At 45.5% G+C, this 16,858-nt stretch overlaps 3 protein-coding genes across 7 annotated transcripts; 1 reads left to right on the forward strand and 2 right to left on the reverse strand.

Moving 5' to 3' along the window:
• Positions 1-19: 19 nt before the first annotated feature.
• LOC115770553 (nascent polypeptide-associated complex subunit alpha, muscle-specific form) lies at positions 20-9,109 on the reverse strand. Of its 4 annotated transcripts, none has more exons than XR_004018871.1 (11): positions 8,513-9,109; positions 4,289-7,797; positions 3,893-4,230; positions 3,604-3,827; positions 3,486-3,537; positions 2,969-3,156; positions 2,412-2,908; positions 2,167-2,323; positions 1,900-2,106; positions 451-1,830; positions 20-290 (listed from the first exon to the last, which is right to left on the reverse strand). XR_004018871.1 is itself a non-coding variant. In XM_030715873.1 (11 exons), the coding sequence occupies exons 2-11, from the start codon at positions 8,871-8,873 to the stop codon at positions 1,316-1,318; spliced, it is 6,048 nt and encodes a 2,015-aa protein (XP_030571733.1). In that variant the 5' UTR covers positions 8,874-8,968; positions 9,024-9,109; the 3' UTR covers positions 20-1,315. The 4 variants fall into 4 exon arrangements, 3 of the variants coding, with proteins under 3 accessions (XP_030571733.1, XP_030571739.1, XP_030571725.1); XM_030715873.1 differs by having other exon boundaries at positions 20-1,830; positions 8,513-8,968; positions 9,024-9,109; XM_030715879.1 differs by having other exon boundaries at positions 20-1,830; positions 8,513-8,968; positions 9,041-9,105.
• A 316-nt stretch (positions 9,110-9,425) lies between these two features.
• LOC115766995 (splicing factor 3A subunit 2) lies at positions 9,426-10,308 on the forward strand. Its single transcript, XM_030711119.1, has one exon. It carries the CDS (start codon positions 9,480-9,482, stop codon positions 10,260-10,262), a length of 783 nt encoding a protein of 260 aa, XP_030566979.1. The 5' UTR covers positions 9,426-9,479; the 3' UTR covers positions 10,263-10,308.
• Positions 10,309-10,662: 354 nt separating this feature from the next.
• Positions 10,663-16,436, reverse strand: LOC115767866 (pneumococcal serine-rich repeat protein). Of its 2 annotated transcripts, XM_030712228.1 has the most exons (10): positions 16,372-16,436; positions 16,050-16,165; positions 14,820-15,521; positions 14,137-14,760; positions 12,215-13,725; positions 11,922-12,154; positions 11,527-11,848; positions 11,280-11,450; positions 11,117-11,224; positions 10,663-11,056 (listed from the first exon to the last, which is right to left on the reverse strand). In XM_030712228.1, exons 2-10 carry the CDS (start codon positions 16,126-16,128, stop codon positions 10,907-10,909), a joined length of 3,900 nt encoding a protein of 1,299 aa, XP_030568088.1. In that variant the 5' UTR covers positions 16,129-16,165; positions 16,372-16,436; the 3' UTR covers positions 10,663-10,906. The 2 variants fall into 2 exon arrangements, with proteins under 2 accessions (XP_030568088.1, XP_030568095.1); XM_030712235.1 differs by lacking the exons at positions 14,137-14,760; positions 14,820-15,521; positions 16,050-16,165; positions 16,372-16,436 and adding an exon at positions 13,807-13,898.
• Between the last annotated feature and the right edge of the window lie 422 nt (positions 16,437-16,858).

Genomic DNA, 16,858 nt, shown 5'->3' on the forward strand with positions numbered 1-16,858 from the left:
AATTCTGGGCATGTGCATATTTATTATGTATTATTTAGTTTGTCTGTGTGTTATTCGAAACATTCAGTTTTTTGTTTGTGTAAGCATTTTAGCCTGTTTAGTTTTAAGCCACGCATTTTGCCAACATATTTATTTACTAAACGGTTTTTAAATTCATTTTTAATATGATTTTTATATACATTATTTAATATCAAACATTTCGAATCGCAAATTAACTAAAAAATATTAAATCGCGATCGCTGCTTATCAAAGCTCAAACGTTAAGGCGTTATATATCATTGTTAATGTATCTGCATCCATTTTGAAAATATTGATGTAAATTATAAATATATATATAAATATATATTTATATACCAAGTACCATATGTATATGATGCAGATAAAGAGTAGTGAGAGTTATATTAAATATATATATGTATGCTGTAAATAAAAATATCTCGTTTTTAATACCATATCAGTCACGATTTGCCAGCTAGATTAAATATCTGTTGAATCCTTTTTTTCGTCACATTTAACTGGCCTTCTCGTTTGTTTAATTACATCTCCGACTGTACATCTTCAATATTTTCCTTGTGCTGTTCATTTTCCTGAGCATTATCGTCAAGCATCTTCTCCTGCACGGCATCCATGTTACATAGACGGCTGGCCAACGGTAGCGATTTCAAGGAGGCTTCCAGGCGCTCCATCCGCTCCAGCAAATGAGTCAGGCGTCGATGATAATCATCCAACGTGCGTAGCTCAACCTTAAAAACGTTTTGTTGACCTATATCCATACTTATAGCTATCCTCGAGATGTTTCTTTTGAGGATTATAATAAAATTTTAATGTATTTATTGCAATTTTGAAATAGCCAGAGTGTGTCGATTCCTTAGTTTTACTTTTCAAAGGAATACTATTTTCACAAAGCTGATGCGATGTCGAGCATGAAGCGTTCATTCCTTTTTCCATTTTGATCCATAAATTGGAAGCTTTCCTTAGGCGAGGAAGGCAAACCAAATTAAACGTTTGATTTTTCCATTCGTTTCAACATTTATCTTTTATATTCGCATTTATAAATGTAATAAATATACTTCATTATTTAAATATATATATATTACATGCTTTCAGTAATGCAATTACATGATATCATTTTAAATATACATATAAATATAGCTTTATATATACATTATTATGCCTATTATCATAACAGCTATTAATAAATTATTACAAGTTATTCAAAAAAATCTTCAAGAGCGTCAAACTTCATAAGCCGAATCTTCTTAAAAAGCAATTAACATAATTATTTGTTAAAATTAAAATCTCAATAATGCGTTTATTAAAAAAAACGAAAGTGTTTCCCTTCCTCAAATTGAATGATGCGAAGCAAACCGTGCTCCGCACCGACGACCACCCAGTTCCGTGCGGGCTCATTCCAATTCCAACGTACACTATTCAAGCGCATTAGGTTCAACAAATCAAAGCTGGGTCGTCGCTTTAGGTTAATGTACGTTGACTTCTTGTCATTGGCCACATTTTTGAGTGGCTTCAGGATCAGTCCATAGTCTCGCTTAAACTGTTCCGGGCTAATGGTGTTTGACTCTGGAGCACCGCTCAGAAGGCACGGCTCCGTTGAGCACACAGTGCGACAGTTAGTGGTTCGCTTTTGTAGCATCATTTCCAGATTGAATTGATTACATTGTAAAAAGGCCACATCGCCGTTATCCGTTACTGCAACCAATGTCAATTGCTCCCAATTAAAATGCATTCCACGTGGGCTGCTCAACACCACATCCAGCGTCGAATGGCTAAAAGAAATGCCCGATGGATTGAGCGCGAGCAAGCGCGGAAATTCTAAAGATCGAACCAGAAATGTATCGTATATAGTTGGATGCCAGAACGGAAAGCTTTGCAAGAACTTACGCGACTTATACACCTCGGTGCAACCAACGGCCAATGCCTCCCACAAAGGAGACCAATTGAGGCCGCCCATAAACATATTGCATACGGTATCGCCCGAAATTGGCAACGGCTGCGACCAGTTGGCTATGTCATAGACCCACAGTTTGCGCATATTGGTGCCTATGGCTAACCAACGTGCTCCGTTCGTGTCATAATGCAGCTCCAAATCTTTATATAGCATGGGGAGTACGTAAGGTTAAGATAAACTCCTATTTCACAAGTACTTACTATATATGTTCCGCTCGCCGAAATAAAAGAAATGTGCGGGTAGAAAATGTCGTTGATTATTTCGCTCAACGCAATTGAGTCCCTGCTCATCGGAGATATCATAAAAGGCAACATTACCGCTGGCATAGCCACTTACAAGCAAATTATGACCAGAGCTCTTAATTTCAATTACACAAATTAAATAAATATAACACACATCGATTAGATTAACATATTTTGTTTTGAGTAGCGTGAAGAGTACTCACCTCAGACCAGCATATTTTAGTGCACGCATCCTGCAAAGGATTATCTATGTCCAAGATAAGCTTAAGCATCGGTTGCAGTACAATAACATCATCCATTTCCTTGCTAGCAGCCTGTTCGGTGTCGTTATTCAAATGCAAGGGCAGCGCATAAATGACCGCGCCCGTCAGACCTCCCACGGCCAGAAGACCTAAACGGTTAATAGACTCATCGTAGCCACCGCTGGCCATAAATGCCAGGCTATGCACAGGTCCATCTGGCACACATATACCATAATGCAGTCGCGTCTGCAGTGTCCATGCGCTATCGTCGCCAGCTGGCGGCGTTTTGCATTCTATCAGTAATAGCAAGGCATTCTCCGGTTTGTCCTTGAATTGACGGGAATAGCCGAGAATCTTGTTGCGCTGCGAGCACAACAAATACTGCGTCTCCACCGTCGAAGGCAATGGCACCCAAGCCAGCTCCTTAACAGCGTTGCCCAGATACAATATATGTTCATCTGCAACGGAAATCAAATTGATTGAATGATTAAATGATAACAATATAGTTTGTTACTTACACTCTTTACTGACGCTCTCCATGGGCTTCAACTGCATCCAGTTATTATCTTCCACCTTGTCATAGGCATAGCGCATGGATGTGGAATCCTTGGAAGGCAGCAACTGTCTTGCATCGGCAGCTGAAAGCTTCTCAAAGCGGGGCACAAGATGCGGATACAAAATGCCTTTGGCATAATTTGTTTCGGTGCTATCGGATGGAAATGGAAATTTTACAAGATTAAATTAAATGCAAAAAAATGCCCACATAAATTTAATATTAATAAATTCTTGCCCAACAACTTTGCCTGGCAGCAAACACTCTGTACTCAGGTGTTAAATAAACCTTCCCAAAAGCCCACAGCTATCTAATCAAAGGTATTTAAAATAATCACAAAAAGTGATATAGAATTTGATTACGACAAAAAAAAGGAAATTATGCCTTAAGTTGTGCATATATTATGTCTTAAACCGACAGACGGACCTGGCCACAATTTAGGTGGTCAAAAATGTCAAAACGTTCTAAGATTTAAGACTTACAAATGGTTCCAGCGATCCTTCATCACCTTTTTAACATTTATACGTCCGTATACTGCAAGTTGAATTGGAATTCATAATAAACTAACTTTTAATTAATTTGCATATTAAGCTAACTCACAAGTCTTTTGAGCTGGTTTGTGTTCTTTTTTGGTTGACGATCTAGCAGGACCTCCATCTGTTTGACTGGAATCCGCACCATCTGATTCAACTTCGTCGGATGAATCTTTTTGTGGGCCCAAATCGTAATCAAATGCATCTCCATCAAAACCTTTAGAGTTTTCCGTTTCATCAACACCGAGTTCTTTTGTCTGCGCTGCAATCTTCTCCAGCTTTGTTTCGGCCCTATAGAGATTCATTTAACATACGATTACTCCTTTTCAGATATCATATAAGTATGCTTAACTTACTTCAACGTGGACTTGCGTTTAGTACGACCCGCATTACTGTAAACTGGTGCGCTATTTTCCATTTCTGCTTCGGCTGCTGTCTGCGCTGCCTGATCCTCCTCGGTTAGCGTCCGCCGTCGCTTGGGGCAGGTGCGAACATGAGAGGGATAGGATAGCTTGGTATAGCTACCTTTGCAACTCTCGCACACCATGCGCTCCTTGATGCCACAGCCCTCCAGATGCAACATCATGCCCAGGGCGGAGGTCAGACTACGACAACACAGGCGACAGTTCAAACGCTTGCTGCCCGCATCCAAATAGGTTTTCATCATTTTCAATACAGAACTGCGCGTGAGCAACTAAAAGAAATTGGTAAAGTTCATAAATAATTCTATTCAATTAAAAAATACTACACACCGGAGCTGGTTCTTCGATAAGCCAGCCGACGCCATAGTGCTCGCCGAGATGCGACCGCCAGTCAGCCTTCTCGCAGCGCACAAGGCATAAGCCACATTGTAGATCGCCCTCGCCAGCGTTATCCTCGCGCAGCTCCTCCCCGCTGACCAATTGCTGACGGCTGCGTGTGAGCAGCAGACGATGGTAAAAATCGTTTGTCTGCCGGCAGGATTCAGTGATATTCTCATTGTCCGCTGTTGGAATATCTTTGGTCTTGCGGCCGCGACGCTTGGCGTCCGGCGTGGATGCAGCAACCGGTGGCATGCTGCTATCAGCGGAAGAGTCCAACGGATTCGCACTCTCTGAAAGCGATGCATTCGTGGTGTCAGCTATTACGGCTGATTTTCGCGGACGACCTCGCTTTTTCTTGACAATGATTGGTTCCTTAATCCCAGTCTCCTCGGGCGTAGCTTCATTCGAAACATTCTCTTCTTTTGCACATTCTGCAGAAGGATCCCCATTCGCTGGCGCTGAGCCTTTTACTTTTACTTTCCACTTCGACTCCGACTTCTTTTTTGCGTCTTTTACTTTCGCACTGGCCGTTCGAGGACGTTTTGCCGTTTGCTCTGATTCCGCTTCCTGCATTGCAGTCTTTCTCCTGGACGCTGTTTTCTTTAAAGTATCCTCTTTGAGTGGCTCCATTGGTTCAGCGTCTTCCAGATTCACTGCGGCAGCATCCGTATGCATTGATGCTGTCTGCGTGTTGTTAACAACAGATTCAGTCTTTGTTTTTTTGGCTGACATTTCCATGTCCGGCTGGGGCTCCTCTTCCATCTCATCATAATCAGGTGAGGCATCATCACTTATGTCCGTTTCTTTCTCCTCCGAGTGCTTGAATCGCTTACAGCTCGACGCCCTATTATCGAAACCATGAAACATGTCGCCATCGTCGTCACTCGTACTGGAAGTCTTTGCTCGATGTTGGCTCTCCGGGGTAAGCGGTCTCTTTCTCGGCACCAGTGGTTCAGTTTTCTTGGATTCGGCTGCCGTTGCCTGTGATTGGGCTGCCTTCGCAGATCTCTTGATGCTTAGCACCGGTCTTGTCTTCACTAGTTTTTTTCTGGGCAATTTAGCTGTCTCCTCCGACTTGACCTCTTTCCCTTTGCTGGGCGGTACAACTTTCTCTGCTGCCAACTGACTAACCAGATTTTGAATCCCCAATGCGTCTGCAAATGTCCTGTTCATGGGCTCTAGTCTCTCATCGTTTTGCTCGCTGCTTCGAAAAGGCAATTGCGGCTTACCCTGCGGCGGTGCTGGCTCCCGTTTGACGGCATCGAAAGGTAACACAATTGCTGGAGTGTGCTCCTCATTCTGGTTGTCCTTTGGCTTTGAAGGGTTCTGTTTGTGCTTAGGCAACTTGGGCGGATGATAGAGCTGGGTTAGGTCTCTTTCCTTTGAGAGATTCATTTGAGCCGGATTCATAACAGCTTTTGCAGCTTCTTCGGTTATCACACTTTCTGTTTTATTTGAGATCACAATCTTATCAGCTTTTGTGCTTTCCACATCTTCCACTTTTTTCTCAATCCTTTTGGTTGTATCTAGATCTTCCCTCGCTGGATTTATCTCTGTCAATTTTTCGGCTACCTCCTTCTGGGATTGTTCTTTATTGCCTGCCGCTTTCGGAGCGATTTCTTCGTCAGCCGGAGTTTCCCTCGTCACTTCAGCAATGTCGGATGAGATTTCCGTGTCTGACACCTGGAATGGTTCTTCAGCAACCTTTGTAGCTATGTTCGTCTCATTCGGCTTCGGAGCACTTGCTTTCTTGTTGCGTTGCACCAAATTGACTTTGCCCCTTTTGGGCTTGTAAGGCACTTGCTTCACGGGTTGGGGTTTCTCCTTCGCGCACTCCGCTTCAACCGTACGGACGGGCGCTTTATCCTTGGTCTCATTCTGGGTGGGTGCTGATGTTTCTACCAAACTTGTGACCGTTGACAAAGGAGTCTTCCTCTTTGTATTGGTATACACATGTTTGGGAGCTGTTACCTTTAGCGGTTGGAACTTGGATATGCTTGTACTGTCTCCATCCTTATCATCGACAAGTGGACGTTCAGTCTCTTCAGGGCCTGCGCTGCTTTGCAGTTTGATGGCATTGGGACTAATACACAAGACATTCGGCTTGTTGCCATTCACATTTAATGTGGCATGCAATATATCCATATCCTGCATTTGCAATATCTTGCCTATGGGCAGGTCGTCCTCGGGTCCAACAGTAACTGGAGCTGGCTTTGAACTGTGGCTGCTGCCAAACTTGGCATTCATGCTCAGCTCCTCGGCGGACAGCTCCAAATAGTTATTGGGATCGGCATCCTTTTTGGCAGTCAACTGTTCTATGAAATCCACGGCGGACAGTTCATCGCTTTCCGGCTCTGCTTTAACTGCCACAGACGATGATGATGATGATGTCGGCTTTCCTCTAGATGTGGTTGCGGTGAAGGATACTTGGTTATTGCTTGCTTCGTCAGCTGATGCCACCATCGGATTTGGGCAAGTTTTTACAATTGGAGTTATCAATGATGAAGACGGGATTGTTGTTTTTGGTGTCGCCGAGCAGGTAGAGGTGGAGGTGACTGGATTTATCATTGAGCTGCAAATCTTTGTTCTTGTGGTTGGTGATAGAGTTGTAATAAGGCTGGGAGCTGGTCCAATGCCCATTGATGGCACCGGTATTATGGCTGGAATGTCCATGCTTGGCTGCTTCTGTTGCTGCACATGCTGCATTGCTTGCTTACGCACCTCCTTGGCCAACTGGGCAAGCTCCTCACGTGGCACTTTCAGCTTGTTGACATTCAGTATCATTTTTTTGACCGGTGCACTGCTTCCCTGTAATTTTCCCAGAATATCTTTGGCTTTTTCCATGGGCTCTTTCAAATTGTCTGCATTTCTGGTCTCATTGGGCGTAGTGGGCACAATGGTTAGCGCAGAGGGCGGCACTGCGGCGGATTGGCCGTTGGGCAGCCGCAGAGCTCTCAAATCGATCTTCTCATTGGGGGCCAACACCTTGTTCTCCAGAACAATCAGCGGCGGCGGAGATTTCGCCAATGGTGCAGATGCTGCTGCTGGTGGTGGTGCTTTTGCTTGTGCTCGTACTGGTGATGATCCGGCGCGTGGCGGAGAAGGTGTTGACCTTGGCGGTGTTGACTCCTGTTGCCTCTTTTGCTGCTGTGGTGGTTTGATGCTTCCACACGTTGCTCGCTGCTTGGGCAACTGATTGACCAGATTGAGCAACAGCGCCGGCTTGGCACGCAACGTCAAGTCAGCTTTGGCTATGGGCATAGTAAAACCTCCAGATGCTGCTCCTGAGCGGAGTCCACTAATCTCAGTGCTTGGCGCTGTTGTTGTCGTATCTGTTGGCTGTCGATGCACTTGAGATTGTGCGGATTTGTTCATTATTTTGTTTTTAATCAGCGCTTTAATATGCGACGATGGCTCAGTCGCGGTTGCTGGGCTATTATTCCCGACAGATTTTGAAGCTGTAGTTGGATTGAAAAATGCATATTAATACTTAAGTTTTACACAAATATATTTCAAAATCGACTTTATTATATATAAACAATATTACCAAGAAGTGATAAATTGCCCCAGAAAAATGTTTTTTTGTTAATAAAATTATTAAAATAAAATAATCCGTTATGTGAATTGAACCCTGGCCCCCAAGTCTAGTCTCACAATATTCATACATCCTACCACGCACATTATCATGCTACGCCATAGAAATAACCCAAACAACCCTGTCAATTATAATACTTGAACGAATTTTGCAGGGTTAGGGCTCAAAAAAAATATAATGCCCTACACAAGGGTGTAATTGCGTTAACATTTAACCATCTGAGGTATGTTGCTGGTGCATAAAGCAGTCTAAAAAGTAATTTGAGCTGAGCATTGTTAGATGCAAGAAAATAATAAAAAATCGTAGTTAAGAAATCTATTTATATAAGCCGGATTTACTCAGAAAAAACAAAAAATTGACGCTCGGGTCCCATCACGAACTCGGACCGAACCCCGATTGACAACTTTAAAATACTACGCGAACTTACACAGCAGCGCCACAGAACGGTATTGCCGTGTAATTGCCAATACACATACATAACAAAATAATTATTTAAAGCAGCCAAATAAAAACTCCCCCTATACACTTTTTTGTTCTTTGCGTACAATAAAAAATGTAATTCAGTTAATGTTAATTACCAGTCTGATGCTCGCGTTGCTGCTGCTTTTGTGTATGCATTGCAGGCGTTGTCGCGTTTGGCTGCGCTGCTGCAGCGGAGGTGGCAGATGTTGTTGCCGAAGCAGTTGTTGCTGATGCAATATTTTTGGCTGCATTCATATTTTGTTTACTCAATGCCTCTGCCAGTTTCACATGCAAGCCAACCTGCTTTAATTTGTTAAAATCCAATGGTATTTTATTAATAATACGTTTGGGCGATGGTCCCGCATTGTGCGACGGCGGCTGCGAGGAAGACATCGGCATCTTGTTATTTTTTGGTTGGTTCTGCCTGGCATTGGCCATTGCTAGTGTTTTAAAACAATGCTTTTCCGCTTCTTCCATTTCAATTAAAGCATAGTCTGGTGTATCCAATTACGCAGCGAATCGTCGTAAATTACAAATTTACATTACAACTTATTTTCACAGCGCATTTCAACCTGCATACAAGATTCAAATGAAACACGAACTAGGTATTATATACTTGGATTCTACCAATTTATTACTCTCACTTATTAAGTGCTAATAATTGGCCGAATTTTTAATTAATTTAAACTTTTATATGCAAAAAATGGGAAACATGTGCAACTCCTAACACTGACCAGAGTGACCGTTTCTTGAAAGCAGCAATATCCAGCATTCATGAAATTATCGATACATCGAGTGAATAACTTATTTTTGTGTGAAGAATCGACATTCGATTAAGTGCCGTAAAAACTATTTGCCACAGTTTATTGCCAAATCGAAAGTCTTATATAACAAAGTATAATTGCAACCATTGATATTATTAGTTGATTTGGTTATAATTGTTCAGTATCATTTACAGTAAATATCGGTATTAACTATAATCGATAGTTTTGTTTGTCAAATACAGCTCGACAACCCTGTGTAGCAAAAAAACAGCGCTTGCTTTTCTTGTAAGAAGTTGATCTAGTTAAATTCACAAAAAACATGGATTTCCAGAATCGCGCCGGTGGCAAAACCGGTAGCGGTGGCGTCGCCTCCTGGTCAGAGACAAATCGCGAGCGAAAAGAACGTCTGCGACAGCTGGCGCTCGAAACCATCGATCTAAACAAGGATCCGTATTTTATGAAAAACCATCTCGGCTCCTATGAGTGCAAACTGTGCCTGACACTCCACAATAACGAAGGCAGCTACTTGGCGCACACGCAGGGCAAAAAGCATCAGGAGAATTTGGCCCGTCGTGCTGCCAAAGAGGCCAAAGATGCGCCCTCTTCGCTTCTAGCTCCGGAGAAACCGCGCGTGGAGCCCAAAAAGTTTGTGAAAATCGGTCGTCCCGGCTACCGTGTAACAAAGCAGCGCGAGCCCACCAATGGTCAGCAGTCGCTGCTCTTCCAGATCGACTATCCAGAGATAAGCGACGGCATTGTGCCGCGTCATCGCTTCATGTCCGCCTATGAGCAAAAGATTGAGCCGCCAGATCGCAAGTGGCAGTATCTGCTCTTTGCGGCCGAACCGTATGAGACAATTGGCTTTAAGGTGCCGTCACGGGAAGTGGAAAAGACGGAGGGCAAGTTCTGGACGCACTGGAATCGAGATACCAAGCAATTCTTCTTGCAGTTTGCGTTCAAATTTGAGCCAAAGATATTGCCTCCACCGCCGCCGAATCTGCATCGCGCCTTGGGACCGCCAGCCGGTTTTCCCATGCCGGGTCCGCCGCGTCCAACCATGCATCCCATGTTCAATGGCGTGCCGCCACCACCACCTATGTAACCCATCTTTTCTAATTGTAACAATAAAAACAATACTTTTCTGTAAAGCTTTTCAACATCTTTCTCGGCGGGAATCCAAGACTAGAGTCCTGGAAAAATCTGCCTGCACTGCCATTGCCTAAAAACCGTTGACTGTCATAGGAAACTTCATATGCAGGAAGTCATCGCAAATCCCATGTGCCCTGCAGATGTCTTGGTTGCCTGCAAATACATCACCTAAAGAAGCATCTGTATGAGCAGAACCAGGATGAGGATTGCAATTTAAAAGAGAACAGAATGGGGTAAGTGCGATTCACAAATTTCCACGGGAAGCGTTGACAGGGGTTGCATATAAACTAAAATTTTAGTGGTCTATCAATAAAAGAACACAAATAGAATTTCTATTATTTCTTTGCTTAAGAACTTGAAAAAATATTACATACTTAATTATAATTGTGTAGTTATTTTGTGTGATTTCTTCTTTAGTTTTCTGTTTTTTTGTAAAGTTTTATCTACAAACTTTTATGCGTAAAAATTAAATTACTTTAAAACTAATGACGTACATAGTTATCTTAGGCAATATACAAACTTATCAATATATGAATATATAGCTAAAGGCGCAACGTGTCGTTGTAAGCTTCGATTCGCTTAACATTCTCAGCATAATTATAGTTTCTCGCGTTTCTTAAAATTGCGCTTCGATTGCAAACGATTGATTATGTCCGAGACGTGAGGTTTGTGATCAAAGATCTTCATTAACTGATTTTGGGCCTCGTTGATGCCGTCGGTTATGATCTTGCTACGTTGTATGTTGCCCTGTAAAAAAGACGTTTTAGTTAGTTATGAAAATATATATCCATAAAGATCAAGACTCACCTTTAAAAGCTCGCTAATTCGCTCTATTTCGCCGAGTTTGTCTTTGTCCTTTTCGAGTACCTTCAACATGGTTTCCAGTTGGCTTAAGCTAACCATTTCCGAATCATTCTGTAAATTTAAATATGTATAAAGCAACTCTCGCAAAGGAATTGTTTGCTCTTACCAAATCCTCCATTTGCGAGCGCAAATGATGAATCTTCCAGCCGCTAATTTTCTTCTGAACATTCGGTTGATTGGCCAAATCAATGACTGTGGCGCGTCGCTCATCGCGCGGCTTTACGTCCGTGTATCGATGGAAATGATTGTTTGCCAGCTTGTGTGTCGGCTTATATGTCTGCATTATGGACAAGAATCGTGTGTTATAATCATGAAACAGTTTAGATAGACGCCCATTTGTTGTCGTAACTCACATTGAGCAGCGCACAATTACGCGGACGTCGCAGCACAAAGTCCACAGGATTTGCGTTCTCCTTGTTGCCAGCCACGGCCGGCGCACCGCTGCCAGCCACACGATGATTATTCACATCGCCAGCGCTGGCATTGGGCGTGGTGGCTGCGCTGCCAGCGGCCGTTACCAGCAGGCCGCCGTTGTTGTGTTGCTGCTGCTGTTGCATGAAAGTCGATGCTGCCTCTTGCGTGGTGCTGCTACTGAGGCTGCTTACGCTGCCCATTGGCGGTGGCAGGGACAGTGATAACGATGCCTGGCTTTGATTGGAGTGCTGGCTATCGTTGCTGTGGGTTTCGAGAATGTAAAGCAAACTTTTTGTTTAACATATTTAAATATGGTAAAATATTCACAACTCACGTGGATCGTCGCGGTTTCTTGCGCGCCAAGCCGTAATCGGAATTGCTGCCACTTCCGCCGGTGCCATTCATGCGCGCCTGCTGCAATTGGCTCGCCGTCAGTGTGGTTGCTTGTGTTGTTACCAGATGCGATGCCTGCTGCTGTGGTACATCCACAAAGGCGCTAGCAACGCCGCTGCCACGTGCGCCCAGCGTTGGATGCGACACATTCGATGACTGATGAGACGAGTACAGCTGGCAAGCATACGAAGATTAAGTCGAGGTGAGCTCGAATTGATTAAAAGAAAAATTTACCTCATTTATGGGATTAAAGTGTGTGGCATTGTCGCGCCCTGCAGTTCCCGCGGGTTCGTCGCCAATTCGGTTAATGGACAGATTGCTGTCCTGCATTTGCTGATCCACGCCGGGCGAAGAGTTCGCCGAGACTGTGGTGGAACCATCAGAAGAAGCCGGCGATTCGGCGCGCACATTTCGTGTGCTTACAATGCTACCCGCTGTTGTCGACATGGACGCTGTGGACGCCGAGGATGCACCAGCTGCTGCTGCCGCTGCAGCGGCGGCGGAACTGACACGCTCACGTTCCTTTTTGGCCAGTGCCTCAACAGTTAGGGCTGAGCTGACCGCCGTTGTTGTCGGTGGTTGCGTCGCCGGCGTCACTGTGACTGGCTGTAAATTAAAGGCCGAGCCACCAGCCAGATTCACTGCAGTTACATTACCCACCGATGCGGAGGCGTTGCTATTGCTGCTCATGGAAAGCAGCGTGGGCGCCAAATTCTTGACACCACGTATGGGCGAGCCTTCGGCATCGCGTTTGCGCATGAAACTCGAAACGAGTGTATTTGCCGCGACCGGCACCGGCACCGGCATGGGTAATGCACTTACTGTGGCGCCGCCGCCGGTCGTTGTTGGCACGGCGCCGGTTGTCACCTTGACGGATGTGTGCAATGGTATGACCATGTGCTGAGGTGGTCCACCAGCTGCATGCGCAGCGCCCGCCGGTATGATGAGCTGCTGATGTCCAATGGTGCGATTGCCACCTGCCGCTGCCGACGATGGCAGCACCGTAAATGTGGCTGTGGATCCGCCGCCGGTTCCCACTTGCTGCGCATGGCTGGCAAAGGGCAGCGAGGCAACGGAAAGGCTGCTGCCGCCACTGCTGCTCACCAATTGGGCCTGTGCCTGCGCTTGTGCATGACTCTGGCCATGCGTATGGGTGCTCTGGGTGACCGTCGTGGTGGTCAGCGAGAGCACGCCCGTCGAGGCTGGCATAGACTCATAGTAGATGGCCGAGCTGCCCGGCGGCAAAAAGGATGTGCCTGCCGAGGATGTAGCCACAGTAGTGCCCGCTGTCGCTGACACGCTAACGCCACTGCCTCCGCCGCTGCGCTGCTGTATGAATACGTTGGTCGCTGTGCCCGTGGGCGTCATTCCGCTGCTGGTTGCCACATCCACACCGGCTGACTGTGTCATCATCATTTTGCCCACAGTTATGCCGCTGGCATTTTTGATGGGCGTCAGTGTACCCGTCAAAATGTTGCTGGCGGGCCCGCCACGTCCGCCAATGGTCAAAGGCAGCACCGTGGCGCCGCCGGCAGCGGCCACAGCTGCTGAACTGCCACCCGACACGGAGCTGGGCGTGCCGCTGGCCGATACACTCGGCACCGCCTGTATGCTGGCCACGCCTTGCGGCGCCATTGTGGGCCCACCAGCACCGCCTGCCGTCGAAAGTTTGCCAATCGGATTCAACTGCGTAATGGTCAGCGAAGGCTGCACCTTGGCGGTCATTGTAACCGGCGGTCGAATGCCTGCAAAGAAACCCAAACAAAAATTGTTATATTTAGTATATTGTGCATAAAATAATAACAAAAGAGCCAGCCATAGCATACTTCTATAAAATATATTTGCAGAGAATATTTAGCTAGTTTTATGCGTATCTTTACAAATACATACATAAAACCTTGCCATGAGCTGTCAATTGCAAACTGTTTACGTTCAACAAGGTTTACACGAAGCTATTGAATCATGATTAGAAATCTATCGATTAATTGAGCTGCTGTCATGAAACAAATTTCCAAACTTTTATAGTATCTCTTGCGAGAACTCGACAATTTAACTCGTTTTATATAAATATACAATTTAAGAATTGTTTTAATTAAAAGATGTAAAATATTTGATGGATGTCTCTTTTTAAGTATACAATATATAGATGCACTTACCCATTTTGGCCGCCGCGCTGGTGCTCATGAGGAAGGGCTGCAACATGACATTCGGAGCCAGACGCGTGGTGGAGCCAATGATTTGGTGGGCGCCGCCAGTTGCCGGCTGCTGCAGCTGAATGATCCGTGTGGTGGGCAAATTTGCGGCAGTTAGGGCAACGGGCGCCACGTTTGTTCCTGTGCCAGTGCCACCAGGTCCGCGACCTGCCACTGTGACGCCACCGGAGACGCTAACTGGCGTGGGCGGAGCAACGTTGGAGTTCAGCTGCGGTATGCTGGGCGCTCGAATGCTAATGCTGGTCGTGTTCAGCTTGGTGGCCGGAAAGCTTTTGCCCAACGGTATGGGACGCACCTGACGTGGCGTCACGGTGGTGCCGCCCGGTGTTGTGGCCGTGCCGCCAGCGACGCTCGTAGCGCTGCCAATGGGCGTGGCAACGGCGAAGCGAGGATTGAACTGCTGATTTGGCATCGTGTTGGGCGAGCCGGCAGCTGACACATTCGAGGAATAGACAAGCGTCGCCTGGTGCTGGCGCGGTGGCAGCACGGTTGCCACATAAGCCTGAGGTATGCCCGTGGGTCCGGATTGCTGCGGCGGCATCGGCTGTGCCGCAGAAACGGTAAGAGCTGGAAGAAGCAACATTTGTTATTATCCATAAAGATCTGTTAGTATATTCTCTGCTCACATGTTGGCGTCTGAACAGGTGTGGCTGTCGTGGAAACATTGGCACTGCTCACGCCCGCTGATGTGGTAATGATGCGTTGCCTGGGCTGATGAATAGCACGTATGAGCTGCACCTGCCCGGTGTTGCTCTGCATCCAGGCCGCCGTAGCGGGACTATTGGCCGACGAGATGACCGTGGAGGGCTGTGAGGTGCGCACAAAATTACCCGTGCTACTGAGCCCCGTGGGCGCCGGACTGACGCTGGCCGTGGATGTCGCCCGCAACGGCGTGACAAGTCGTTGGGCGCCCGTCACGCCCACGCCGCTCATCTGGGTGGCCGTGACGCTGGCACGCGGCAAATAGGTGGCCTGTGTAACTGGCCGTGTCACCGTGATGGATGCATTCGAGACGCTGCGAGCTGGTGTCGCCGGTATGGCTGTGATTTGTGTTCGGCCCGTGGCCGTGACATTCTCCAGCTGCTTGATCATGGGCATGACGACGCGCACCTGGGTCGATTGGCCGCCGGCGCCAATGGCTCGTATGGAGGCAGCAGTGGTGGCCTGGCCAGTGTTCAAGGCAATGGGTGTGCCGCTGAGCGATGTCTGCACAGTGTTCCCGCCGGTGGCCACTTTAATGGTGCCGCCGCTAATGATGGGCGTTCCGGTTATGGAAATGCCGCCGTCTGCCTTCACGTGCGTTATCTTGGCGGCAACTGTGGAATGTGCTGCTGGTGGCAAATGAGGTAATGAGTATCTGTTTATGGCGCCACGCAATTGTACGTGCGATTGTGTGGGTGATACCATTGCATTTTGTTTTGTTGTGTTGGATATCAAGTGCATTGTATTTGGATGGGGATGAGTGCGTATCTTAACGGCTTTTAATGTGGCTGTATTTTAGAAAATAAAAAAAGGAATGGAGCAACACTTTTCTAGCTTATATTAATTGGCAACGCCACGAAAATACTAGCTGGCATCGCTACGACAGATTCACATTAACAACAAAACATACACACTCACACACACACACACAGCCATATGCTACGAATGTGTGGGAAAAGAAAATTGTAACAAACACTGCGCGCGTATGCGACCACAAAAGAGAACTAACAAGTACACTGGCACAAGCACACACACACATACACGTGCAGTTGCAAAGCACAAAAATGTTATGTATACACACTAATGCCAACACATATATGTATTTATATATACCTATGTGAGTATACATTGTAGATATCGCATCAAATACATACCAGGCGCCGTTGTCGTAGCTGTACCTCCAGCGCTGCCACCCACCGCACCGCCTGCTCCACCTTCACTTGACGCGCTCATGCTTTCCAAAAACGCAGTAAATTTGTTGATAAAAATACTGTAAAAGTAGCAATCAAAACTAATTTAATATTCGTCTTTATGCTGTTGCGTTTTTCTTATCAAACCACTGTTCATACATACTTATATATGTATACAATTGCATACATTTGTATGTATATATGTGTAGAGGTTTTAAATGCACACGCACTCAAATTATACATTAGATTGTATTTATCAATGCTGTTTTTTTTCAAATTTATTTACCTTGCGTTTTTATTAATATTTGTGTACGCTGTGTACAAAATAAGACTTTTCACTATTTATTGTGTACCCTTCTGTTTATTTTAATAATGGTAATGCTCCTTCTTAGAGACGTATGCATATCGCTTCTTATTTATCGATAACATAAATGAAGCAATTCTCAAGTTATATCAATAGTTTATTATCGGAATATATATTGGCGCGATTTCATATGTCTGGTTCTTTTTATGAGCTTCCTTGGCAGAATACACTTATGTATATTTACAACACAAATATTTGCGATTCTAATAATCCAAGTATATTATCCGGTACATCGATCATTTTGCGCGATACTCTTAGCAGTCACACTAAGTGCCGGTGACAACTCTGGCCGATGGAGGTTAGCAGCATATATTGAGTATAACAGCGAGTTAACATTAACACTTGCTGCGGTATGAAGAAGAAAATGTTGAGAATTCCTCAAAGAAGAAGAAATGCTGTAAAGCATAAC

The sequence above is a fragment of the Drosophila novamexicana genome, unplaced genomic scaffold (genome assembly GCF_003285875.2).
Source record: "Drosophila novamexicana strain 15010-1031.04,08,12 unplaced genomic scaffold, DnovRS2.1 tig00000009-arrow-pilon, whole genome shotgun sequence".
NCBI classification, from domain to species: Eukaryota; Metazoa; Arthropoda; class Insecta; order Diptera; family Drosophilidae; genus Drosophila; species Drosophila novamexicana.